Source organism: Oryctolagus cuniculus, chromosome 7, assembly GCF_964237555.1.
Source record: "Oryctolagus cuniculus chromosome 7, mOryCun1.1, whole genome shotgun sequence".
NCBI lineage: Eukaryota > Metazoa > Chordata > Mammalia > Lagomorpha > Leporidae > Oryctolagus > Oryctolagus cuniculus.
Window position 1 is genome coordinate 17,898,422 of NC_091438.1, and position 26,295 is coordinate 17,924,716.

The 26,295-nt window shown below is 57.5% G+C and overlaps 1 protein-coding gene, 1 long non-coding RNA gene and 1 pseudogene across 2 annotated transcripts in view; 1 reads left to right on the forward strand and 2 right to left on the reverse strand.

Annotated features, from left to right (window-relative positions):
- LOC138850488 (uncharacterized) overlaps positions 1–26,295 on the forward strand; it is a 456,990-nt gene that overhangs the window by 20,710 nt on the left and 409,985 nt on the right. The window lies entirely within an intron of this gene.
- On the reverse strand, positions 357–12,273 carry LOC100353495 (adenomatous polyposis coli protein 2-like; annotated as a pseudogene).
- On the reverse strand, positions 11,154–21,576 carry LOC138850276 (tetratricopeptide repeat protein 34-like). Its single transcript, XM_070076732.1, is given in 10 exon segments — positions 11,154–11,331; positions 11,462–11,545; positions 12,939–14,123; positions 14,125–14,861; positions 16,062–16,132; positions 16,244–16,542; positions 17,683–18,026; positions 18,737–19,263; positions 19,920–20,590; positions 21,407–21,576. Coding segments are annotated over 8 exon segments (2,958 nt in total). The 3' UTR covers positions 11,154–11,331; positions 11,462–11,545; positions 12,939–13,984.

Here is a 26,295-nt window from a genome sequence, read left to right on the forward strand (position 1 = left end):
CAGCAGAGAGCTGGCCTGGAAGAGGGGCAACCGGGACAGAATCCGGCACCCTGACCGAGACTAGAACCCAGTGTGCCAGCGCCACAAGGCAGAAGATTAGCCTAGTGAGCTGTGGCGCCAGCTGAAATATACAATTTTTAAAAAATTAGTGAAAAATCTCTTTGTGTACCTCATTGTCACCCCCAATGGAATCAGCATTACTTTTCTGATTTTATTAATACATATCTAAATATACATTTCAAGGGATTCATTTATAGAAATCAAGCCACAATATTTGGCTTAGTTATTTAACAATAAGGAAACAAAGCTATTGCTATTGTCTGTGTGTGCGTGTGTGTTCAAACTCATTTTGAAAATTAGTCCTCCAGAGCAGACCCCAGAGACAGGAGGGAGTTGGACTGAGAGGAGGCCTCGCGGGGGGCTGCTGCAGCTGCCTGGTGCAGCCACGTGACCATGGAGTTGGTGCCCTCCTGGATGGCGGGCCACTCCATGCTGTCCAGGTCGGTGGTCCTGTCTGAGCTGGCTGCCTCCTGGCCACAGTCCCAGGGTGCCTCTGCTGGCCACTCATCCTGCCCGCAGCCCGGGCCTTGCGGTGGCGAGGACCAGAGGCCGGGGACCGGCGCCTGGGCACGGCTGAGCCTATGCAGTGATGCAGGAGTGCCTCCTCAGAGCGCGGGCTGGGGGAGCTGTCATGTCCACCTGCCCGGCGCAGGGCCTGGGGGACCATGGGCTCCCGGCCTCCCAGGTGGCTGGCCAGCCGCTCATAGGGCTTGGGCTCGCTGAGCGAGCTGGCCGAGAAGCTCAGGGAGTAGCAAGGTGGGGTCTTGTCGGAGATCACCTGGGGCCGGGCCCAGGGGTGCAGCTGGACCTGAGCAGCCGCCTTGGCTGGGGCCGGGGCCTCCTTCCCAGCCCGCTTCAGAGCCCACGGGATGGCAGATGGTCACCACGGGGGCGGCCTCGCCGGGGAGGGCGCCTCATCAAAGTCCTAGAAGCAGTACCCGGCCTCCTCGGTGGGCGTCCTGAGGCACAGGGACTGCCCCCCCTTTACCCCAAGCCCAGTCCAAATGGGCACTTGGGAGCCGGACCAGGGGCAGCTCCAGCCCGCCCCGGCTCCTGCCTGTGCCCCGGGTCTGCTCCGGGCTCCAGCTGGTGTCCCCGGCCTTGAACCGGTGCCCTGAAACCTGGCTGGAGGGGGCCGCGAGGCCGGGGGGCTCCTGCCTGTCCAGCTGGCCTTGGGGCTGCTCCCTGGGGGGCCTTTGCAGGGTCTTGTCGCTGAGGGACGCGGCTCTGGAGAAGCTGACCAGCGTGCCCTCGGTCAAGTCGGGGCACGAGTCGTCCTCCCGGGCACCAGCTTGTAGACAGGGACGGGCAGTGCCCGGCGGCCGGGCACCAGCGCCGAGGCCACTTTGCGGAGTCACATGGGCACTGCGGCCCCTAGGCACTCGCGCAGCAGCTCCAGCTCCTGGTCCGCGGCCACGTGGTTGCGGGAGTCTGCGGGCGCCGGCCCCTCCTGGCATCCAGCGACTTCTCCCCAGCGGCGCCCGCCGCCACCGCCAACCCTGCCAGTGCCTTGGTCCGGGCAGGTGGCGGCAGCAGCCACAGCTACATGTCCTGCTGCATGGAGTGCTCTTGCAGGGCGAGCGCGCTGAGGCTGGAAGCACAGAATTTCTCGTCCGGCTTCTCCACAGTGAAGCCGTCTGGGCGGCATGGTCTGCCCGGGGCTGTGGGGCAGCTCGCTGGGGCTCACCATGCCGCTGCCCAGCCCGCTGCGGGGGTCACTGGCGATGGAGCTGGCGATGGACAGGCTCTGGAAGCTGCCCAGGGAGCTCACCGAGCTGCAGCGGCTCAGGAGCAGTGGTATCTCCCGCACACAATTCTCAGAAGAGCTGGATGGCGTGGCATCCTCCATGCCCAGGCCCAGGCCGCGGCCCCCGCTGTGGCGCCAGGATGGCCATGGGCCAGGAGGAGGGCCCGCGCCTCGCCCCGCCCAGCTCCGCCTCTTCGGGGCCGGCCTCTTCCAGGCCCTGGAGAGAGGAGTCGCTGTCCAGGTCTCCGGCCTAACAGGGGCCCGGGCGTCCGGCGGAGGACACCGAGGACAGCAAGCTGCAGCGGGACAGTGAGAGGGGCCCCTCCTGTGCTACCAGCCTCTGGGGGCGGCCGGCCAGCCCCCAGCTTCTCGGGCACCTGGCTCAGGCCCTCTGCTGGCAGCCAGGCCTGCTTCCAGGCCGCGGGGGGGTGTGCCTTGGGGCCGCCGGGGGGGCACCCCGTGCCTGCCCTACCCTTGGCCTCCAGCAGCAGCACGTGCTGATAGGTGGGCGACAGCTTGATGGTACGCACGCGGGTGTCGGCCCTGGCGGTGTCCCGGGTGGGCCTCTCGGCCTGGCTGTCCCCCAGGTCGAGGTCGAGCCAAGCTGGCTGCGGCTGCCCGCCCAGGAGCTCCTCGCGGTGCTCGGCCAGCGGGCAGGGTCGCATGTGCTCCCGCGGGCAGTAGCTGATGCTGCCGCTATTAAAGCTATCGTTGGACAGGCTGGCGTGGGCTGCCTTGAGCCGGAGCGGGGCGTGCGCCAGGCTCCCTACCTCCGGCTGGCCGCCCTCAGGGCCGCGGCAGAAAGAGCAGGACTGCACCCGACCCTTCCTCGGCGCCTCCTGCCCGGGGCCCCCGGAGCTGAGGCTGAAGCTGTCGGTCGACGAGGTGTGCAAGGCCCAGATGTCCTCCACCAGACAGATGATCCACGCCACCGCCAGCGCCAGCGCCAGCTTGGCCTTGGCCTTGGCCTTGGCCGCCACGGCCGCCTCGCCGCCGGCCTCCTTCTCAGGCTCCAGGCCGCGGCGGACTGGCTGGGCGCGGGCCAGCGCCTGGCCCTGCAGGAAGGGGCTGCCCAGGAAGAAGAACAGCATGGCCGGGCTGGCGGGCTTGGGGTGGCGGCGGACAGGGATGGTGCGTCGTCGTCGTCGAAGCAGCCCGAGTCAGAGGCGTAGTCCCGTGCCAGCCAGTCCAGGTGCCACAGGGGCGGCAGCAGCCTCTTGGCGGCGGCCTCGGTGGCCTTGGGCAGGGCCTGCATCTCCAGGAGGCCGAGTGCCTGCGCCAGGTGGCAGGCGTCGATCTCCGCCTCCAGAGCCCCTGCTTGCCCACGTAGAGGCTGGGCACGCAGGTGCCGGGGGACACGGCCTTGGCGGCGCTTGGTGCTTGGCGGGCTGGTGGGCCAGCAGGTTGCACAGGGAGGTGGCGCTGCCCATGGCGATCATCTTGTGCCTGGAGTGCACCAGGTTGCGCAGCATGTCCACGGCGCCCAGGTCCCACAGCAGCTCCTGGTCCTGTGCGCTGCGGGCCCACAGGTTCCAGAGCATGCCGCACGCGTTGCTCACAATGGTTAGGCTGTGTGAGGTCAGGTGCTGCAGCAGCGTCTGCAGGCAACTGTGTTCCCGGAGCACCTGCCTGGATGGGTGGAGGGTTGGAGTGGGGTTGGGTGTGGCTGAAACAGAGGGCCCCACCCCACCCTCTGGGATAGGGAGGCCAGTGCAGAGGGCCCAGCCCCACGTTCCTGGGATTGGGCAGCCAGAGCAGAAGGCCATGCCATGCCCTCTGGGGATTGGGCGACAGTTGTGGGCATTTGGGGGCATGGACCGGCAGGTGGGAGGGGTGGTGTTGTGTCTATGTTTCTCAAATAAATTTTAAATTAAATTTTAAAAAAAGGCCAGCGCCACGGCTCACTAGGCCAATCCTTTGCCTGAGGCGCCGGCACCCCGAGTTCTAGTCCCGGTTGGGGCGCCAGTTCTGTCCTAGTGGCTCCTCTTCCAGTCCAGCTCTCTGCTGTTGCCCGGGAGGGCAGTGGAGGATGGCCCCAGTGCTTGGGCCCTGCATCCGAATGGGGGACCAGGAGGAAGCACCTGGCTCCTGGCTTTGGATTGACGCAGTGCACTGGCAACAGTGGCCATTTTGGGGGGTGAGCCAACGGAAGGAAGACCTTTCTATTTCTCTCTCTCTCACTGTCTAACTCTGCCTGTCTAAAAAAGAAAATGAAAAAAAGAAAATTAGTCCTCAATGTTACTTGGTATTTGAGGTGAGGGTCTTTGGGAGGTCATTAGGATTAGATGAGGTATGGGAGTGGGGTTCCTGGGTTTGCATTAGTGCCTTTATAAGAAAAGCAGGAGAGACCAAAGCTCATACACTTTCTCTGTCTCAACATGAGCTGCCCTGCACACTGCAGGACTCTGCAGAGAGTTCCTTTCCAACCAGAAAGCTCCCATCAGATGCAGCCCCAACTTTGGGCTTCCTAGTCTCCAAGAAATGGATTTCTTTTCTTAATAAATTATCCCATCTGTGGTATTGGGTTACAGTAACAATGGTAGACTGGATAAAGAAATTATGGGATATGTACTCTTTAGAATACTATACCGCAGTGAGAAACAATGAAATCCAGTCATTAGCAACAAAATGGAGGAATCTGGAACACATCATGCTGAGTGAAAAAAGCCAGTCCCAAAGGGACAAATACCATATGTTCTCCCTGATCGGTGACAACTGACTGAACACCAAAAAGGAAACCTGTTGAAGTGAAATGGACACTATGAGAAATGGTGACTTGATCAGCATAACCCTGACTGTTAATGAACAACTTAATACATTATCCCTCTTAGTATTTTTTTGTCTGTTCTACTTAATATGACTGGTTTAATTCTGTAATTAATACACAGTTATTCTTAAGTGTTGAAATTTAACTGAAATGTGATCCCTGTTAAACATAAGAGTGGGAATAAGAGAGGGAAGAGATGTACTATTTGGGACATGCTCAAGCTGACTTGCCCCAAATGGTAGAGTTAGAAACATACCAGGGGACTCCGATTCAATCCCATCAAGGTGGCATGTACCAATGCCATCTCACTATTCCAAGTGATCAATTTCAGTTCACAATTGATCATAATGAAAGGACTAAGAGTCAAAGGGATCACATAAACAAGTCTAGTACCTGCTAATACTAACCGATAGAATAAATAAAGGGGAGAGTGATCCAACATGGGAAGCGAGATACACAGCAGACTCATAGAATGGCAGATGTCCTAAACAGCACTCTGGCCTCAGAATCAGCCCTAAAGGCATTCCGATCTGGCTGAAAAGCCCATGAGAGTATTTCAGGCATGGAAAGCCACGACACTCTGGGAAAAAAAAAAAAAACAAAACCTAAATGAAAGATCTCTGTGAGTGAGATCCCAGTGGAAAGAACAGGTCTTCAAAGAAGGAGGTACCTTTCTCTGAAGGGAGGAGAGAACCTCCACTTTGACTATGACCTTGTCTAAACAAGATAAGAGTTGGAGAACTCAGGGGGCTTCCATAGCCTTGTAAACTCATGACTGGAGCATAGGGAGATTACTGATGCCATAAACAGGAGTGTCAATTTGTAAAGTCAACAACAGGAGTCACTGTGCACTTACTCCTTATGTAAGATCTCTGTCCTTAATGTGCTGTACATTGAGATTTAATGCTATAACAAGTACTCAAACAGTATATTTCACTTTGTGTTTCCATGGGGGTGCAAACTGTTGAAATCTTTACTTAATGTATAGTAAACTGATCTTCTGTTAAAAAAAAAGAAATTATCAATTCCCAACTTGACTCTCACTGGGATTAAACATGACAATAGGTCTGATCTGATTTCAACATCATTTAAAAAATCATCTACTATTTTTCACTTTATGTTTCTGTGTGGGAGCAAACTGTTGAAATCTTTACTTAATGTATACTAAGCTGATCTTCTGTATATTAAGAGAATTGAAAATGAATCTTGATGTGAATGGAAGGGGAGAGGGAGTGGGAAAGGGGAGGGTTGCGGGTGGGAGGGACGTTATGGGGAGGAAGCCATTGTAATCCATAAGCTGTACTTTGGAAATTTATATTCATTAAATAAAAGTTAAAAAAAAAAAGAAAACAGATGAAGACAGCCACCAGTTTCCTTAAAGCCTCAAAAGAACACCAGGGAGGGCAGTTTTCCCCGTTGTCCAAAGATGACTTAGAACAATAATTCTGACTGAATTATTCTCCCCTCTGCAGATTCACCTTCCTCGTGATGCTGAACACACTGGTGACCTGGGATGCTAGAGATGGTCACCCCGGAGAGGCTACTCATACTGGGCATGGTGACATGGGTCATACTGGGACACTGGTCTCACTGCTCATGCCGGGGATGGTGACACTGGGGATCCAGAATCATTCCGGGGACACTGGTCATGAGGGGCTACTGCTCACGCTGATGATGATACTGATAACACTTGGGGTTTGCTTTGAGTCAGAAATATTTTGTAGTTTAGTCATCCAATTCTGTGTTTTTCAGAAATGTATTTTACCCTAATGTGAATACAGACCATTTTACTGGGCCGTCTTTTGGTGCTGCATTCAACATCAAGTTCCTTGGCAGAAGACAGAATGTGGTTAATTTACAGGGCTACCTCTGGATGATAGAGACTCCAACTGTCAAGAGCATTTTGATTGTTAGTTTTGAGTCTCTAATGTCTTCAGATGTTGATGTATTTGCTCATTCTGTGCCTCTCTGACTTATGGACCACTTAACTCTTTGCTCTCTACTAATTGATGATTGCAATGAAGCACTTGATCACTCCTAGACCAAAATGTGTGTTCACTACTACAAGTACTCAACATGCTCATTGGTAGACTCACAAAAAAAGGAGAGTGGTTTTTTTCAAAAAAGTGAATATTCAAATCAAACTAGATTTTTCCTAATAATTTCTGAAGTGCATTTAAAACACATACCTCACAATTTCAGATTCATATATAAACATTTTCTAAAATATTTGTTTATTTTCATTTTATTTGACAGAGATAGATGAGTATATAGAGAGAAGCAGAGTGCTGCTGGTTCACTCCCCAAATGCTCATGACAGCCAGGGCTGGGTCAGGCTGAAGCCAGGAGTTTAGAACTCAATCCAAGTTCCCCACATGGGTGGCAGGGGCCCGAGTTCTATAGCCATCACCTGATGCCTCCCAGCATGCACCTTATCAGGAAGCTGGATTGGAAGCAAAGGATCCAGGACTCGAATCAGGCGTTCCTATATTGGATGCCTGTGTCCCAAGTGGCATCCCAGCTGTTGTGCCATTTAACCTCACCTTTCCCCAATAAATGAGTTCTTTGGGGACAGGTAGTTGCATTAGAGCTCATTCTTTTAAAGTGTCTACATACTGAATAATTATTTACTGATCAATCACAAACCTAGTGTGTTCTTACATTTTCTCTAACCATTCTGCTTCACTCTCCTATTACTATCTCAGATAACCAATAGATTTCCATCAATAGTAGCTACTTGAATGAAGGGACAAAGACTCACATCTGCAGGGCTGGCACTGTGGCACAGCAGGTTAATCCTCAATGCTGGCATCCCATATTGGAGCCCTGGTTCAAGTTCTCACTGCTACACCTCTGCTCTACTTCCCTGCCACTGGGCCCAGGTAAGCAGCAGCACATGACCCAAGTATTTGGGCCCCTGCTACCCATGTGGGAGACCTGGATGAGTTCCTGACTCTTAGCTTTGGCTTCAGCCTGGCCCAGCCCTGGCCACTGCAGCCATCTGGGGAGTGAACCATTGTGTGGAAGAGCTCTGTATCTCTATCTCTCCCTCTCTCTAATTCTGCCTTACAAACAAATAAAATAAGTCTTAAAAATCAGCTTTGCTTGGGAAGTGTGGTTTCAGGAGATTTTTCAGGCTAAAGCAATGTGATGTTAAAATGCATGATGGGTCACAAGAATCTGTTGGAGTAACCAGGATATTCAAACTAGAAATAGTCTGACACATTGGTTCCACTATGCAAGGGTGAGAATAAAAACGTTCCGGCAAACTTAGGAAAGTCTGATTGTCCTGTAGCTGTGGCAATAAAGATCCGTGTTCATTGTTTAAACCTCTCTAAATGATCAAGGACAATGCAGTTCTATGAATACACATTTGCCAAACTAAATTGTTGGTGTCAGCACTCACTTGTGAAAGTCAGCCCATCAGGGCAGACTCACCACCGAACTGTACCTCTGAGCACCAATAGCCAGCAGCACTCTCACCTGTGGAGCCACACTTCACAGTGATGCAAGCTCACTCCCCTCTGAACATCCTTTAGTCCCTGAGCACCACGCTGCCCCAAGCAGTCATGGACGATCAGCATTCTGCTATGCTCTGAGGGACTGTATCTGCAAGCAGAGTTTCCTCTTGTAATGCTAAGGCTTAACCACAGCTGTGTCTTTTTATCTCAGATCCTCAACAGTGGTCATTCTGGAGATTCTACTGAGACCATTCGCTGACTCACCATAGACTGCTTGGAACACGGGTGCATTGACTGGGCCCTAAACTCCAGTTGCCCAATGGATCTGCAGTCAGGTAGAGATACTGGTAATTTGACTTCTGACTAGTCCACTGGGCTCTTGATGCTCAGTGTATTTTACTATCTCAGAGTTTGTGACTGTCTTGGTCCTTATTATGTCACCAAGACAGAACACTTGAGACTAGATAATCATAAAGGGAAGAAGTTGGGGCCAGTGCTGTGGCAGAGCAGGTAAGGCAGCTGCCTGCAGTGCCGGCTTCTCATATGGGCACCAGTTCTAGTCTCGGCTGCTCCACTTCTGATTCAGCTCTCTACTATGGCCTAGGAAAGCAGCAGAAGATGGCACAAGTCCTTGGCCCCTGCACCCACATGGAAGACACAGAAGAAGCTCCTGGCTCCTGGCTTCGGTTCAGCACAGCTCTGACCATTGTGGCCATCTAGGGAGTGAAGCAGCAGATTGAAGACCTCTCTCTCTCTCTCTCTCTCACTCTCTCGCTCTCTCTGCCTCTGCCTCTCTGTAACTCTTTCAAGTAAAGAAATAAAGTCTTAAAAAAATAAAGGAAAGAAGTTTATTAAACTCATGGTTCTAGGGACTAGAAGTCTAAGATGCAGTTGTTTATGTATACAAAGTCTTAACGTTATAGGTTTTTGTCTGATGATTGTAAAGGGAGTCATTCTAGAAGGCATAGGTTAGATGGGCATCCAAGCCAAGCCAAGCCAAGTCTGAGGGCTAATGAGTTGAGGATCACTAGACCAGTGAGAACTGTGTGTCAAAGCAATTGGTGGAACTTTGTTTTAGAACCACACAGAACTCTTGTATGGGAAATCCTGACTAGTCACTTTATGAAAGCAGGCCACTTAGTTCAGCCTGTTTTCCAGCTCAACTGATTGTTGCATTGGTTGGGGACCCTAAGGCACCGTGCACAAACACAAACTGTTGACTAACCAGAGTGACCTGTTGGTTTATCTGTGTGAAAGTCTCTTCTCCTTTAAGAAATAGCTAACTCTTTGCACTTTTCACGACAACTACCAGCAGTTTGTTTTACTTACTGAGAAATTTCTGACAAATGAAAATCAAAGTTAACTTATTTTAGAGAATCTCTCAAAAAATAGGAAACAAACTGCAAGAGAGGTGGTTAAGCCACCACCTCTGATGCCAGAATCCACATGAGCCCGTTTGAGTCTTGTGCCTGAAAAAGTAGCAGAGAGTGGCCCAAGTCCTTTGGCCCTGCCACCTACATGGGAGACCCAGATGGCATTCCAGGCTCCAGGCTTCAGCTTGGCTGAGCCCTGACCATTGCAGCCATTTGGGGAGGGAACCAGCAGATGGAAGATCTCCCCCTCTCTAACTCTGCCTTTCAAATAAATAAATAAATCTTGATATCTCAAAGACTTTGCAAGCTTCCGAACCCTACCCTCCTTGTATTTCTCTATCTTGTGTTATTTCTATTCAGCTTTATCTGACTGACTATGTGAACTAATCTTCCTTTGGGGTTTCTCAGGAAAAATGCAATCATCTTGCAAAATTGCCAAGCAAAAAATCAGGGGGATGGGGCAGACATGTCTGCCAGCTCCTCGGTGCTCATGGTATGTGGGCAGAGACAGCCACTGTAAGGCGAGGCCGTGTAACTGCAGAGACAATGGTCAGACACAGGACCTACCTCCCGGTGATGTGGATAAAGTGTCTGAGGAAGATCTGTGCAGGAGGCGACACTTGAGTAGCGACCAGACGGAAGATGAGTGGGAAGAGCATTCAGGTGGAGACTGGCTTGTGCCAAGGCCCTGAGGCAGCCCACACGTAGCTGACCTGTCCCCACAACTTGGGCCCATCTTGGCTGCCCCTGAACGGGGGCACAGCTAGTGTAAGGCTGGGATGGGTGTTATTTGAGCAGAACTTTGAGTAAGGAAAGAGAGCTCCCAGCATTCCCTGTGCAGAAGAGGACTTTTCATGGAGAGTGGGCAGATCCTGGTCCCTGTGTTAATCCAGAGCTCAGACCTCATTTGTTTTTGAAGCTGTCTTGGGTCATTTGTTTGAAAGACAGAGTGACACACACACACACACACAGAGAGAGAGAGAGAGAGAGAGGTCTTCCATCTACTGGTTCACTCCCCAAGCGGCCCCATCGGACAGGGCTGAGCCAGGCCGAAGCCAGGAGCTTCTTCCGGGTCTCCCATGTGGGTGCAGGGCCCCAGCACTCAGGCTGTCTTCCGCTGCTTTCCCAGCCATCTGCATGGGAAGTGGAGCAGCCGGGACTCGAACTGGTGCCCATGGTGCAAGTGGCAACCCATGCCAGCTCCGGACAGGGAAGGCATGTTTTAGTCTTTTCTCCTTCTCTTTCTCCTTCTCCTTCTCCCCCTCTCCCTCCTCCTCCCTCTCCACTTCCCTCTCCCCCTGATTCAAGATTTTATTTATTTGAGAGGTACACTTACAATGAGAGGGAGAGAGAGAGAGATCTTCCATCTGCTGTATGGCCTCTGCATTACAAAATAAAGCCCTAGATATCCTCAAAAAGAAAAAAAAAAGAATCCATGTATGGTCTCAGGAGATGACCTATATTATCATTTCTAAATTGTAGCCTCAATTAATTATTTTGTGATAAAAAATACAAACAGCAGAGAGGTGGTCAGCAGGGAGGTGAGTAGTACAAGGGACGCTTGTGAAGTCTTGTTCTATGTATCTCCAGCTCTCTCCAGAAAAGACAACCTGGGCAAAGCACCCAAATATCCATTGCCTTCACCAAGTCCAGCCTACATATTGCATGGGGCAATTGTACCCAGCATTAAGAGCTTCCAGATAACTCACTTTTTAAAAAGTTTTTTATTTATTTTAAAAGTCGGAGTTACAGAGAAAGAAGGAGGAACAGAGATCTTCCATCCATGTGTTCACTCCTCAGATGGCTGCATCCACGAAGGCTGGGCCAGGGGAAAGCTGGGGGCTCATCCAGGTCTCCCACCTGAGGGACAGGGGCCAAACACTTGGGCATCTTCTGCTGCTCTTCCCATTATCAGGAGCTGGACTGAAAGAGAGGCAGCCATAAACAAACTGGCACTGAACATGGAATGCCAGCATTGCAGGTGGGAGGTTTACCCACTATGCCACAATGGGGCCCCAGCACTCACTGTTTACATCTCATGATTAACAAGCACCTGATTCCACTGTGTTTGCAGGAAGGCAAGGGTGGGAATGAAGTAGTCACCAGGCTTTCACTGTGGATAGGATTGTTGGAAATGCTGGAAACAGGAGAAAACCACACGTCACACACTCAAGGTCAAGCAGAGGAGGGAGGGTAATAATCCGAAGAATGGATTCTAAAATAGACTGTAAAAAATAATAAAAGGACTAGAAATGGAGAGTATACTCATTATAGAGCCATGACAAGGATTCTGGTATAAGTAAATCTGGGAGAGAAATGAGCAAGTATAATCATGGACTTGGAAACATGTTCTATTTGTGTTGGATGGTGTCTGAAGCTGGCTTTCAAGTATGCTTTGTATCTGAATGTGTGAAAATTATGCAGGAATCTGGTCATGAAGCACCAAGAGGGCCTAACTTAAGGTGTTTCTGTTGTGTTCTGAAAGACGTGAGGGACATCTGTAGGGTTTTACTTTCTTAAGTGGCATTGTTACATTATAGAATGTGCTTAAACAGAAACTAAATGAACAAAACTAAGTGTTTTTTTTTTGTTTTGTTTTTGTTTTTTTTTGTTGTTGTTGTTGTTTTTTTTTTTTTTTTTGCATTTCTTCCTTTATTTAAAAAAATCATCCTGGGGCGCATGAGTGGCCTCCTGTGGCGGGGGTCGCAGGGTGAGGTGGGGGCGGGGCTTGGCTATGTACAGCTGGACAAAGCCCTGGGTCTGGCCACAGCCTTGGCCCCACCCCCGGCCCCGGGTCGAAGGCGCCACCCTGGGCACGGGCTGGGCGGCCATGTCCACGACCATGACCATGGCCACAGCGGCCATGGCCAGCCTCCACCTGGGGGCTCTGGGTGACCGAGGGTGCCCCCTGGAGGGGCCCCATACTAGGTGTAGAAGACCTCAGGGCTCGGGGGGCCAAGGCCCACCTGCCCACCCCAGGCGGGGTCCCTGCGGCCAGCACCGCTAGGTGTAGAAGATGACCTTGGGGCCCAGGGGACTTCGGGGCCCCGTGCTAGGTGCAGACAGCCTCGGGGCCCAGGGGGCTCTGGGGACCGAGGCTGCCTCCCCCTCTTCGTGGGGCCCGGCTAAGTATAGAAGATGACCTCGGGGTTCTGGCGGTCCTCCACAAACCGCAAAACTAAGTTTTATATCTGCAAATACACAGGAGTTTATTTCAGTCTGGAGGCTGGGGTTCAAAGCCAAGGCTCCAGCAGACTCTGAGGAGGGCACAGCCATGTCCTCTCCCCTGTGAGTCCCACCCCCTGGGGGGTGAGGGCTTCAACCTGACACTCGGTGGTCGCCCGGTGCCTCCCCTGCCAGATGAGCCAAGGGTACTGTTGCCCCCTGGGGTGGGAGGGTCCAGGCAGGTCGGGTGTCTGCACCCAGCACTAAGCTCTGATGGCCTCCCAGGGATGAACAGGGCAGGGCACCAGGGTGGGGAGGACAAGGGCAGAGGCACGGCTGCCTGGCCCCTCGGCACCTGCCCTCACCTCACTGCCTGGGCACTGACCGGAACCTGGCCCCATCCCTGGCTCCTCGCACAGTTAGGCCATCTTTGTGGAGCCCACGAGCACATGGTGGACACAGGAGGATGACAGTGGACACTGGAGGAAAAACTTGGTGAAAACGGTGCCCCAGGAAACTTCGTCAAGGCCTCCTGGAAGCTTCTGAGCAGGGAGGCAGAGGAGAGAGGCAATGGAGCTCACCCCCACCGTGGACTCTGGGTCCCCTCATTCTCATGGTGGGAGGCACTGACCCTGTAGCCCCTGTCCTTGTGGTCAGAGCCCAGCAGGTGCCGGGGGTGCCAGGAGGGCCCACAGGGGACGGGAGTGGGGCCACTTCTGCTGCTTGGGGTGGGACAGGTGCCTACCAGGAGCTGAGGGGTGGGGGCGCTGTGGCTCACACCCAAGGGAGGAGCAGGCAGAGACTGGGGCAGGCGGCCCGGGAGGGGGTTTGGGGTCTGGTCTGCCAGCACCTCTCATGCATGCTGCAGCATGGGCAGACAGGGCACGGCTGGGCTCCCCGGCCCGCCTGGGAGGGGTCTCCGTGCTCCTCGGCAGGAAGCAAGAGCCTCCCTGGATGGTTAGTCCCCGCTGTCTCCAGCTCCAGGGAAGTACCAAGCGGGGTCCCCTCAAGATTTGCAGGCTCACTGGGCCCCCCACAGCCTGAGACGGGGAGCAGCCCTGTGAGTGACTTCCAGGAAAGCACTCAGCAGCAGTCCTGAGACTCAGGCCAGGGCCAAGGTGGGAGGCAGCTTCAGGCCCAAAGAGGGGCATCCAGGCACAGCGTGAGGGCGTGGCCTCGTCCTGTGCAGCCAGGGGGAGACCTGGGCTGCTGCTTCAGCCTCCCAGCTCTAGGTGTGCGCCAGAGTCCCCAGCCTCAGGACGACCCTCCCAGGAAGCTGTCCTTTTACTCCGGGATCAAAAAGACGGAGGCTGGTCATATCACTGAGACCACCCTGGCGCTGGACACCTCCCGATCTGGGGCGCTGCGGGCGATACACCGAGGCTGAAAATGATTGGCCCCGGTGGCTGGGTCAGTGCAGCTGGCAGCCCGAGTCCACCCCTCTCTGGGCTCTGGCCTTCAGCCGCTACAGGCCACGGTGGCCAGGGTCCACCAGGATGGCGCTCTTGGCTGTTGTCCAGGCCTCCGCGTGGTGGTGCTGCTCCAGGTAGCTGCCCATGGTGCAGCAACAGGTGGATGGTGGGGGTCTGGCCCGGCTGCCCCCACAGGCTGCTCTGGGCAGGGGCAGGTGCCAGCGTGAGGGCCCAGCTGAAGGCCGTGGAGGCCCCCACCTGGTCCCCCAGGCTCAGCAGCAGGCCGCCCCGGGAGCAGAGGTCCTCCGCCCACCGCGGGAGGTCTCCATCCCCTGCACCCTCCTGGAGCAGTTGGTCCAGGTCCTTGAGGGCTCGATCGCATTCCCACAGCTGGGCCAGGCAGGTGGCACGCAGGCGCAGGTGGCAGATGCCCCCACCACCGGCCAGCACGGCCAGGGAGCAGAAGCCCAGTGCCTGCCGCGGCCGCCCCCTGTCCAGGAGGGCATTGGCGTCCCGGGCAGCGGCCTGCACAGAGGAGGGAGGGAGGGAGAGAGCCTGGGTCAGCCCAGCCCGCGCCCAGCGCCGCCCATCTCTGGGGCCCCTTCCCCATGCTCCCTGCGTCCCAGCTGGCTCTGCATCCCCTCCCACTGGCCCTCCGCAGGCTGTCCCCGCCCCCAGGAGAGCGGCCCACCGGCCTCCGCGACCCAAAGCCGGGAAGGCAGCGAACCACCCGAGGGACAAGCAGGGGCAGTCCAGGGGCTGACCAGGCCTCGGCGCTTCTGCCAGTCCCTGCCCCACCGCACCCTCCGGACGGCAGGGCCGGCGGGTTGTGCCCAGCTCCGGCCATGCCGCCGGCGCCTTCCTTTCAGGGCCGAGCTGAAGCCCCCTCGGTCACCCTCCTGGGCTCATGAACTCCCGGGAGAGGCTGTACAGAGACCCCGCGCAAGACTGTGGCACGGCCCGTAGGGCGCGCTCAGGCCCCACACAGCTGGGCTGGGTGGGCAGCAGGAGGAGCGCGCAGACCGAGTCGGGGGGACAGGCCGCCAGCCACCGAAAGTGGGGAACGGCTACTTCCGGTTCTGCTTGCGTCGCTCAGCATCCTCTTGGACTCCAGAGGCAAGCCCACAGCTTCTCAGAGATGCTGCCTTAGCCCCGCCTCCGAGCCCAGAGGCCCCGCCCAGCCCCGCCTCCGAGCCCAGAGGCCCCGCCCAGTTCCTCCTAGAGCCAAGGGATCCCTGCCCAGGTGCTTATGAGAATTCTGAGACACCGCCTCCCTGCCCAGAAGCCCCCCAGCAGGCCCCTTAAGTCGAGAGGCCCCGCCCAGCTCCCCCGTGAGCTCAGGGGCCCCGCCCACCCCGCCTCTAGCGCCAGAGGCCCTGCTTGGCCCCACCTCCGAACCCAGACCTCCGCGAGTGCCCCAGGTTCCGGGCTCTGGTACCCAGCCCACCATCAGGTGCTGTAGGCTGAGGCCGCGGGAGCCCTGGGCACGCACAGGCCCGGGAGAAGCTGTGGCGCCGCCCTGCATGAGGCGGGCTTGGTGCAGGGCGGGCTCCAAGGGGTCTCCCCTCCGCCCCCCCGGAGGAGGCTTATGCCCCCTGCAAGCGAGCCCAGAGGCCCGTGGCCCTCGAGGCCGGCGGCCAGAGTCCCGGGCCCAGCAGGTGATGCTGCTCGCGCCCACCGCACACGCGACGCTCACCCCGCGGACGCACCTGGGCGAGGCTTTGCCGCTGGGAGGCCTCCAGCAGCCACAGCAGGAAGCCCAGGTCCGCAGCGTCCTGCTAGGACAGGCCCTGCAGGTCCCGGGCCGCGGCCCACAAGTCTCCCTGCTTCAGCAGGAGCAGGCCTCGCGGTGCCGGGGCCGCCGTGGACGCCCAAGCGGGGCGCAGGGCCCCCATGCAGACGGGCACCGGCTGCCTCATAGCTGCCTATAGGGGTGGGGGGCGCTGGGTGGGCGTGGGCAAGGGGCTGCGGGCAGAGGAACTAGGATACACCTGCTGACACAGCCTCTGCCTCTCCTCCATGGACACCGCAAGGGGTCGTCCCCCAACCAGCCCCAGCAGAACCGGAAGTGGGGACCCAGCTCTCAGGAAACTGCTGGCACAGCACCAGGGCGATGTGGGGCAAGGCCACCTGGGCGGAGCAGGCCTCTGCGGGGCACAGAAGGGGGTCAGCGGTCATGGCTGGGGATTCAGAAGTCACTGCCATCCAGGGTCGCTTTCCCTGCGGATCAGGTCAGAAGGTAGGCAGGCCGGGCGTACCCAGCGCCATGAGGGCGTCGGCCAGCAGCAGGTGCCCACTGGGCTGTGTGCCGTCCATCTGGACCAGTGCCTCCCCAGCGGCCAGAAGGCCCTGGGCGTCGTCCTCCCATGGGGCCAGCTCAGCAGGGCCCGGCAGTGAGCGTGCAGGCCTTGCTCGAGGAGGCCCTAGGCGTCGCGCCTCAGGGACCACAGTGGCCAGGTCCAGCTTCAGGGCAGAGACGATGTCGGCCACGGCTTCCTGGAAGGGAGGTGGGAGGGGGTGGGGTTCCATCTGGAGGGGCTGCCCTGCCTGCCGCACCCTGGCCACGACAATGAAACCCATTACCCCCCACCCCGTTTCTGCTGGGCACCAGAGGGGACCTCTCGCTGGCCTCTGTCCTGAAGTGAGCTGCCCAGAGCCCCTGAACAAGGCTGGACACGGCCCCCAGAGCACACCCTCCCATCACCCATGCCCGCCCCTCCCAGTGAGGGCAGCCTGCTGGCCTGGGTCTCGTCCTTGTGCCTGGGCCACTGGGGACTGTGCCGCGAGGGATCAGGAGTCAGGATCCTGCCCCGCACAGCCTGGGAGGTGGCAGGGGTGAGGGTCCTGGGCCACGACCCATGTCTCCGCTGCCCGAGCTGACGTGAGGAGTGGTTCTCCTTGTGCAGCTGACCTTGCCTCCCACTCTTGGGGTGACTTCCAGCCCAGCTGGATCTGCTCTGTGGGTGTTTGGCTGAGTGTGCACCTATGTGCACCACAAGGGGTCGTTCATGAGGGCTTCAGCAGTCCTTCAGCAGTGAAAACACGTGTTATGCAGAGTCTAGGTGAGCTTTGCTTTTTTTAGTCTTTGCACCTTTTCCCACTGGCTTTCTGAAGGGGGCGCCTGCCTGGCTCTGGGGTCAGAGCCTCTCCCTCCTCTGCGGGTCTGTCTAAACATAGGTGCTTCACCGGAAAATCTGCCAGGCACAGAGCCTTTCGTGGTCGGGAGTCTGACGCCCCAGACAGGGCCCTGGTCTGTCGCTGGTCAGCTCGGGGGGGGGGCCGACCAGCCGTGTCCCTTCCCCACCAGTTTCGCCATGAAGGACTCACTCAGTCCCCCCTCCCGCCCCTGCAGGGGTCTCTGTCAGGCCAGGGGGTACCAGCAAGGCCCACCAGGAACTGCTCACAGGCAGGCCCCTGGCCCACACCCCCCATCCCCTGTGGGACAGGTCCCACCCCCCAGGGCTGTGCCCCTGTGCCCAGAGCTCAGCCAGGAGGGGAGGCCAGGTGCCCACCACTCGGTCACTGTCCCTAGGTGGACTTGGTTGGGGGTGGGGATCAAGTTGGGAAAGGGGCCTGACTGCCCGCAGGGCTGAGGGGGCTGGGATGGACGCCTGGCTGGTGCCCGGCTGCTGCAGACACGTCTTGGGCATTGCAAGTTCACCTGCGTGGCCAGGGCCTGTGTGTAAGGTGCCCCCACCCAAGATGCTCCCGGGGCGCACACACCTGAGACCAGCCCTGTCCTCGGACCTCACATCCCTGACCTGCAGCTCGGCAAAGACCCCCCCACCATCCCTCATGCACCTGCCATGGGATGGGCCTCTCGAGCAGGGGGCCGGCCCCTACCTGCAAAGATGGCCAGAGATAGGTGATGGCATCCCTGGTGCGGGCCCTGCTGTCAGCTGTGCCTGGCCGTGCCTGCAGGATGGCCAGGGCCCGAGTGTGGCAGTGGACCCGGAGCAGCTGCAGGTCCTCGGGGCAGAAGGCGTCCAAGGTGGGCTGGAGGCAGGCAGCGTCCCTGGCCTGGACAAGCCTCTTCACCAGCTGCAGGGGGAGCCGGTGACTGGAGCCCCTCAGGCACAGCTGCTTGGTCCTCCCCATGCTCCCAAGACTCTGGGGGTGCTCCCAACTCGCCCCTGGATTGGAGCCCAGGAATTGCAGGGGGTGGCCCCGCTATGCCCCCATGAGGCTGGGGTGGGTGGGGGTCTCAGGGTCACCAGGCTCCCACACACAGGTGAATGCCTTGCCGGCCAGAGTGTAGGGAGGGGCTTCCAGATCCTCAAGTTCAGAGCCAGGAACAGAGCAGGAAGGCTCCGGGAGGACAGAACCCCAGCTCATGAGGAGGTCCCCAAGGAGACCCCCTGCAGCCACCTGCTGGCCGCTCATGCATGCTCCAGTGCCTTGGCCAGAAGCTCCTGTTCCAGGAGGCGGTTGCCCCCAGGGCTAGGGGGATGCCGGGGAGGGCAGGGGAAACAGAGGGGTGGACAGGACCCTTGGCCGGTCCTCCCCAGCCTGAAGTCCCCCCTCTGCACATGACCTGCTTCCAAGAGCGAGGCCCCTTGAGCGTGCACACAGGTGTAGGTGGGTCTCACTGGGGAGCAGAGGGGTCGCAGGGCCAGGCAGGCAGGGCCCCGAAGGCCAGGATTCTCCCTTGACCACCGGGGGACACCTGCCCAGGCTGTGTCCTGGACAGCCTGCGAGGCAGAGCACAGAAGACGGGGTCGGAAGTCGGAGCCCCCACCCAGGCTCCTCACCTGGTGGGCATCAAAGGAGAAGCTCCTGCGCAGCTGCACCAGCGCCAGCCACACCAGCACCATGGCAGTAGGTGCTCCCTGCATCAGGGCCACCCACAGGGCCCCGTGAGCATCATCCAGGCGGCCCAGGTGGTCCAGGGCATCGGCGGCCAGCAGGCGCGCAGCCTCGTCCTCCACGTCCAGCTCCATTAGCAGCGAGGCCAGCTGGTACACACTGTGGGCATCCCTGTGGGAAGGTGGCTCAGGCTGGGCCTGCCACGCACCTCTCATCCACGCAGGTTGGGGGGACGCAGGCCTCCTGTGCACCTGGCCTGACGTCTGGTCAGGACGCGAAGACGCAGGGCTCCCAGAGGGACCCTCATGGGCTGCACCGACCCCAGGGCCCTGGCTGCCCTTCCTGGTGGCCGACCCTGGGCCCCAGCCTCTGGCTCCAGCCTCCTGCCACCCCGTGGGTGGGCATTCTTCAGACAGCAGGCCTGGGGGCGGGCAGAGGGTCAGCAGGAGGGCTGACCCTGAGCAGACCCTGCCTCAGTTCTCCGTTCTGCAGAAGCAGGAGCGAGCCATTTGGCCCTGTGGGCTCAGGGGCGCCAGTCGGGGGCAGACTGGATGACGGTGACACTTCCCAGAGAGAATGGAGAGAGTCCCTGGTCCCGAGGGTTTCTCCTCCCCAGAAGATCCAGCAGGGGACTGCAGGACCTGTGTGTGTGCTGATGTCACCGCTGCCCCCTGCCAGCTGAAGCACCTCCCACACACCTCCCCCCAACTGAGGAGAACGAATGGCAGCAGCTGGAGGTTCACCTGTTGGGTCCTTAAGTCTATCAAATGGGGGGAGGGGCTTCCGAAGTCAGGGGCCATGCAGGGGAGCTGCTCCCTGACCCAGCACCCCCAGGGCCGTCTCCATGGTGAGGGGAGGGGGGATGCCACCTAGAGGCCTTGGAACTAAGAGCAAAACATCTGGGGCTTTCAGGTGGGAGCAGGTGCACGCCTGATACACACCTGGCACAGCCAAGCTCAGCGCTGTGACCGGTATGCCAGGTGCACAGAGTTGGGAAAGGGGCCCGACTGCCCACAGGCCGAGGGGGCTGGGATGGACGCCTGGTTGGTGCCTGGCTGCTGCAGATACATCTCGGGCATTGCAAGAAGGAAATGGAACCTGGAGTGACCGGTGCTGTTGTCTCTCAGTGTCTGGCGGAGGGGTGTGTCCAACCCAGAGCCCAAGGTGTCCTCTGGGCCGGGGAGCTCGCCCAGAACAGGAAGAAACACAGCCGCCCCCTTGCAGGACCAGACAGGAACAGCAGTCCCAACGCGCTCGCGCGCGCGGGGGTACTCACCCCTCCGGGCCGCGCCGCTGTCTGGCCCAGCAGCCTGGCTTCCGCAACCCAGCATGGGCGGTCCTTCTCCCGCAGCAGGATCAGCAGCAGCCTGCGCCGGTTCCAGGGCACGAAGGCCTTGGCAGCCAACAGCGCTTCCTCTGGCCGAAGCCCGCAAGCGGTGACAGGCTGGGCCCCGGCTAGTGCAACGCGGAGCAGGATTCTAAGCGCGCAGGTCACCTGTGCCAGCAGCTCGCGATCCACGTCTTCGCGGAGCTCGGGGCGGCTCAGCACGGCCTCCTGGAAGCTGGCGAAGCCCAGGTCCGCGGCCTCCTGGGCCTGGGCCCGGATGCACTCCTGGTCCCGGACAGACAGCACGGCCTGGAACTGCCAGCGCGCGGCGGAGGGGCTCTCGCGGAAGGCGTCGTGCAGATCCCGCAGCATGTCCTCCGCGAGGCTGTCCAGGAAGAAGGCAGCGGCGGCGCGCGTGACCAGCAGGGTGGCTAGGCGCTCACCTAGGGGATAGACCGGCGTTGGGGACCCCCTGGGAGGTGGCGCCCGAGGCCTCTTGCCCTGCCTGGGAGCTTGGGACCCCTTGCGGTACTTTCACTCTGGCGCCCAGCAGTCCAGGACTTGCGGCCGCGAGGACACGGGGGTCTTGAAGCCCCTCAGGGGCAGAGCAGGGTGGGAAGCGGACCTCATAACCAGAACCCAAGTGGAGCTGGAGCTGGAGCTGGAGCTTCCTCGCCCCCTGGCGGTCACTGAGGGAATTGGAGCACTGAGGTCTCTGCTGGGGGACCGGCCCTGGCTCTGCCTGCGCTGGGAGGGGCCTTGGGTTTCCTGCCTGCTGGGGGATACCAGGAGACGCCAGGCTTCCGTGCCTCTCTGGACTGGATCTCCCTGTCAGGCCAGGGGGGAGGAGGAGGGAGCGGTGCCGCTGCCGGGCCCTAGGCCCTTTCCTGGGTCCCCTCGCCTGTGGCCTCTTCGGCCGAGGCCCAGAAGTGCCAGTGGTCGGCACACATGGGCCTGTGAGGACCCAGTGGGTCAGGCCGGGCCTGGTGCGCTGCGAACATCCCCGCCACGTGTGCGTGCACGGGGCTGTGTGAGGGGGAAGGCAGTGCAGCAGGCCCAGGGCCAGGAGGAGCCCAAGGTTCTGTCTCCCCCAGCCGTACTCCATGGTGGGGGGGGCCCTCAGCGCCCAGGAGTGCTCCCGGCCCAGCCCACTTGTCCGACCCTGTGCCCGGCGTTCCTCCCAGGTCCTGCAGGGTCTCAGCGCTTCCTTCAAACCCAGCAGCAGTGGCAGCAGCAGCAATCCTGAACACCCAGACCCCTTGGCGGGCAGGAGGCCCGGCATGTGCACACATGTGCACCCGGCTGCTGCTGTCCCCGCGTCACGGTGGCCAGAGTCCAGTGTGAGATCAACTCTGACACCACCACCGCTGCCAAGAGGACCCGGCCTCGTGCCAGCAGCCGGGAGTCCCTCTTGTTGGTCGCTGCTGCACAGAGCAAGGCCAGCCCTGAGCTGTACATGTGTTCATGGATCCCGGGGAGTGGCATCCAAGGAGACCCCGGGGGTGTGGGGTGTGGGGAGTTCCTTACCCCTGTCCTTCTGAGAGTCTGGTCACACAGGGCTTCCTGCTGTGGCCCAAGGGTCACAGGTCACACACCTGGGGCATCCTGCTGAGGCCCAGGCGTCACAGGTCAGCTTTCCATCGTGCCACGCCCGTAAATCAACAGGTTCCTGGGGCAGAGCACTGCTGGGACACCAGCTTCACCTCTGACGGCCCTGGCTGCCAAGGGCAAACTTTGTTCCTGCCTGCATGCGCCCACCGTCCAGCGCCCGTGCCCACTATCCAGCGCCCGTACTCACCATCCAGCACCCATGCTCCCCATCCAGCACCTGTGCCCACCCTCCAGTGCCTATGCCCACTGTCTAGTGTTTGCGGTCACTGCCGTCCAGGGCGCTGCCATCGCTCTGTCCAGGCCCTACCATGAGTCATTTGTGGGACGCGTGGCTGGGCCAAGTGGTTCCCCCATCACGGACGTTAGTCCTTCTCTTGTTAGATTAAAAACGGTGATAATCCGAGGGTCTGTAAATGCTGCCCCATTGTTTTAATTTTTATTTTCCTGATTACCAGTGGGTCTCGTCTATTAAAATTATTTCTTTTCCAATCTGGTGAGGAGAGAGAAAGTGGATTCTCATTACTTTAATGTGCGTGCGCCTTGTGGCTCGGAGCTGGCTGCTTTCCCGGGTGCTGCTCACCATCTGTGCCCTCTCTCGGGAAGTGCTCTCGCCAGCGCTCACCCTGGACGTCTCCTTACTGGGGCGCAGGGTTCTGCAGACGCCCGCCGGGCTCCTCTTTGCCCGGCATGTATTTGGCAAATATTGTTCTGTGTTTTTAGATCGATTGCCCTTTGTTTTTACACTTACAGAAAAAAAGAAGTTTAAGACTTTTAATTCATAAAATATCCAGTTTGCCTTTGTTCTTTGCACTTTTGTAAAGCTCTTCTGGACCCAGAGGTCTCGATGGGGTTCTGGAATTTTCTTTCAGGAACTGCGAGGTAGGGTGGGTGTTCGGCACAGAGGTGAAGCTGGTGCTGGGGCCGCCCAGCGCGCACTGAGGGCCTGGCTTGAATCCTACCCACTCCGCTTCCCTCCCAGCTTCCAGCACAGGGGCCCTGGGGGGCAGCAGGTGATGGCTGGGTTCCTGGCGCCCATGTGGGAGACCGTGAGGGAGTTCCTGGCTCCTGGCTCCAGCCTGGCCCAGCCCAGGCATCGTGTATTGGGAGGGAAGATCTCTCCCTGTCGGTGGATGATCTCTCCCTGTCGGTCTCTGCCTCTCTGCCTTTCGAGTAAAATGTGGCAAAAGTGAGATGCGGTGCCATGGAGCTGTTCTAGAATCCACCGGGAAGGTCGTCGGTGGGGAGCGCAGCTGGGGGTCGGCAGGCCCACGTCAGTGTGGTACTGTGGGCCCGTTTCTGCATCTCCGGCCTGTGTTTTTGCTTTTCTGTCCAAGCCCGAGGTCATAGCCCCATGTCCCTTAGCGACTGGCAGAGGGCTCCCCCCCACTTCCGTCCTCACTGCCCCTTGCCCTGTATTCTAACACAGATCTGTCTAATGAGGGCGTTGAGCATTTGTCCTTTAGGCAATCTTAAGTGTCTTTTTTTTTTAAAAAAATAAAATTATGTTATTTATTTGAAAGGCAGAATTAGAGAAAAAGAGCTAAAGCAAGAGCAAGATGTCTTCCATCCACTGGTTCATTCCTCAGATGGCTACAAGAGCTGGGGCTGGGCCAGGCTGAAGCCAGGAGCTTCATCCCGGTCTCCCACGTGGGTGCAGAGGCCCAACGACTTGGGCCATCATCCACTGCTTTCCCAGGCCACAGCAGAGAGCTGGATCCGAAGTGGAGCAGCCGGATTGGAACCGGCACTCATGTGGGATGCAGGTTGGTGGCTTCACCCTCTGTGGCACGGTGCCGGCCCCTCTCCATTGCCCCTTAATAACAGCTTGTGCTTCTCTTCATAAAGTCTTGTGACCCTGTGGCCTAGGGTGGGTGGACAATATGAGCACTGGTTCGAGTCCCAGCTGCTCCACTTCCAATCCTGTTCCCTGTTGATGGCCTGGGTAAAGCAGTGGACGATGGCCCAAGCGCTTGGTCTGCAGCTCCCCTGTGCTTTCTTGGTCCCTGCCCAGCCACTCCCAGTGCCGGGGGGGGGGGTCACCGCAGCCTCCCTTGTGGTCCTGCCTGGTGTCTCCTGCTCTATCCTTACCCTACTCTGCTGTCTGGTGAATGAGCCAGAGCGGGCGGTGCCTCGTTCTTGAGTGGACCTGGCCAGCTTTGCAACTACCATTGTCCAGGACACCAGCTGGAGCAGTTTTGTAATCCTCTCTTTCCTGGCTGATTAGGTCCTTGTGTGAAGCACTGCAAACCCCTTTTCTGAATCTCTTATAGCCATGAGTCTTCTTCACTGTTAACAATATAGCGAGTTGCATTCTTTTATTTAAAGATTTATTTATTTATTTTTTTATTTTTGACAGGCAGAGTGGACAGTGAGAGAGAGACAGAAAGGTCTTCCTTTGCCGTTGGTTCACCCTCCAATGGCTGCCACGGCTGGCGCACCAAGCTGATCCAAAGGCAGGAGCCAGGTGCTTCTGGTCTCCCATGGGGTGCAGGGCCCAAGCACTTGGGCCATCCTCCACTGCACTCCCTGGCCACAGCAGAGAGCTGGCCTGGAAGAGGGGCAACCAGGACAGAATCCGATGCCCCAACCAGGACTAGAACCTGGTGTGCCGGTGCCGTAAGGTGGAGGATTAGCCTAGTGAGCCGCGGCGCCGGCCTGGCTCAATTATTTTCCCTCAGCATTTTAAAGATGTTGTTCTACCATCTACCATCCATAGCTGTGGTTGATAAATGAGCTATCACACATATCACTTGCCCCTATTTGTAGTGAGTCATTACCCCGAGCTGCTTTCCAGGTTTTTTCTTTAGCTTGGTTCCATCAGTCTGACATCCTCACATTTACACTACCTGGGGAAGCTGAGCGTTCTGCATCTGTCAACTTACATCTTCCATCAAGTTGAAGACATTTTCAGTCTTTATCATTTCTATATCTTTTACCCCGTTCCCCCTTTTTCTATGATTCTTGGACTTGGCTTCCATGTATGTTGTCCCACATACTACAAGGAAACTGTTCATCTTTCTGCACTTCATTTTGATCTACATTTCCAAATTTCTAATTGTTTCTGATGGATATTCAATTTACTGACTCCTTAACCAGAGACATCTTGAATTTAAGCCTATCCCATGAAGATTTTGATTTGCAGATATTGCATTTTTTTAATTTGACAGGTAGAGTTATAGACAGTGAGAGAGAGAGAGAGAGAGAGAGAGAGAGAGAAAGGTCTTCCTTCCATTGGTTCACCCCCCAAATGGCCGCTACGGCTGGCGCTGCAGCAGTGTGAAGCCAGGAGCCAGGTGCCTCCTCCTGGTCTTCCATGTAGGTGCAGAGGCCCAAGCACTTGGGCCATCCTCCATTGCCCTCCCAGGCCACAGCAGAGAGCTGGACTGGAAGAGGAGCAACCGGGACTAGAACCCAGTGCCCATATGGGATGCCAGAGCTGCAGGAGGAGGATTAACCAAGTGAGCCACAGTGCCAGCTCCATGAACTTTTGTTTAAAATTTTTATTTATTTGACAGGTAGAGTTACAGACAGTGAGAGGGAGATAGACAGAAAGGTCTTCCATCCACTGGTTCACTCCCCAAATGGCTGCTGTGCTGATCCATAGTCAGGAGCCAGATGCTTCCTCCTGGTCACCCATGCGGGTGCAGGGACCCAAGCACATGGGATGCTGGAGTTGCAGGCGGAGGACTAACCAAGTGAGCCACGGCGCTGGCCAATATTGTGCTTTTTAAGTTTAAAGTTTCTATTTGAATATTTTAAATATTTTATAATTTCTATTATATTTCTATTTTTTCATTCAATATAAGCACATTTTCCTTTACATCATACACATAAGCATAATTTCTTTAGAATTATTTTCTGCTAATTTCTTTTTTCTTTCTTTCTTTTTGTTTTTACAGGCAGAGTGGTGGACAGGGAGAGAGAGAGACAGACAGACAGAAAGGTCTTCCTTTGCCGTTGGTTCACCCTCCAATGGCCGCTGTGGCCGGCACACCACGCTGATCCGAAGGCAGGAGCCAGGTGCTTCTGGTCTCCCATGGGGTGCAGGGCCCAAGCACTTGGGCCAACCTCCACTGCACTCCCTGGCCACAGCAGAGAGCTGGCCTGGAAGAGGGGCAACCGGGACAGAATCCAGTGCCCCGACCGGGGGGGTCCCTGTGTTCTCAATCATGCCCATCCTACAGATGAGGAACACTGAGGCCTGGGTGGGGAGGTGGTTTGCAGAAGCTCACACAGCCTCTAGACCTGAAATCCAATCCCCCCCCCTGCAGTCCCACGGTGCAGCTCTCAGAGCAGGTGACTAGTTTTCCTGTCTCGGGGGGACCCCTCGGGGCCCACCTCAACCGCCTGTCAGGCAAGAATCCCCCCTAAATGGAGCCCACCCGGCCTCCCCCAGCCCCACTCACATGCCAGAGATGCCGGGCACGCGGGGACCGTGGAGCGCTGCTTACCTGTGGTCCTGGAGACGGTGAGTGCGAGCACAGGTCAGCAGACCCTGCAGAGAGAGGCTGGACTCAGGGGAGGATATGGGACGGCCCCAGGACCAGAGCATCCCACGCCCCGCCC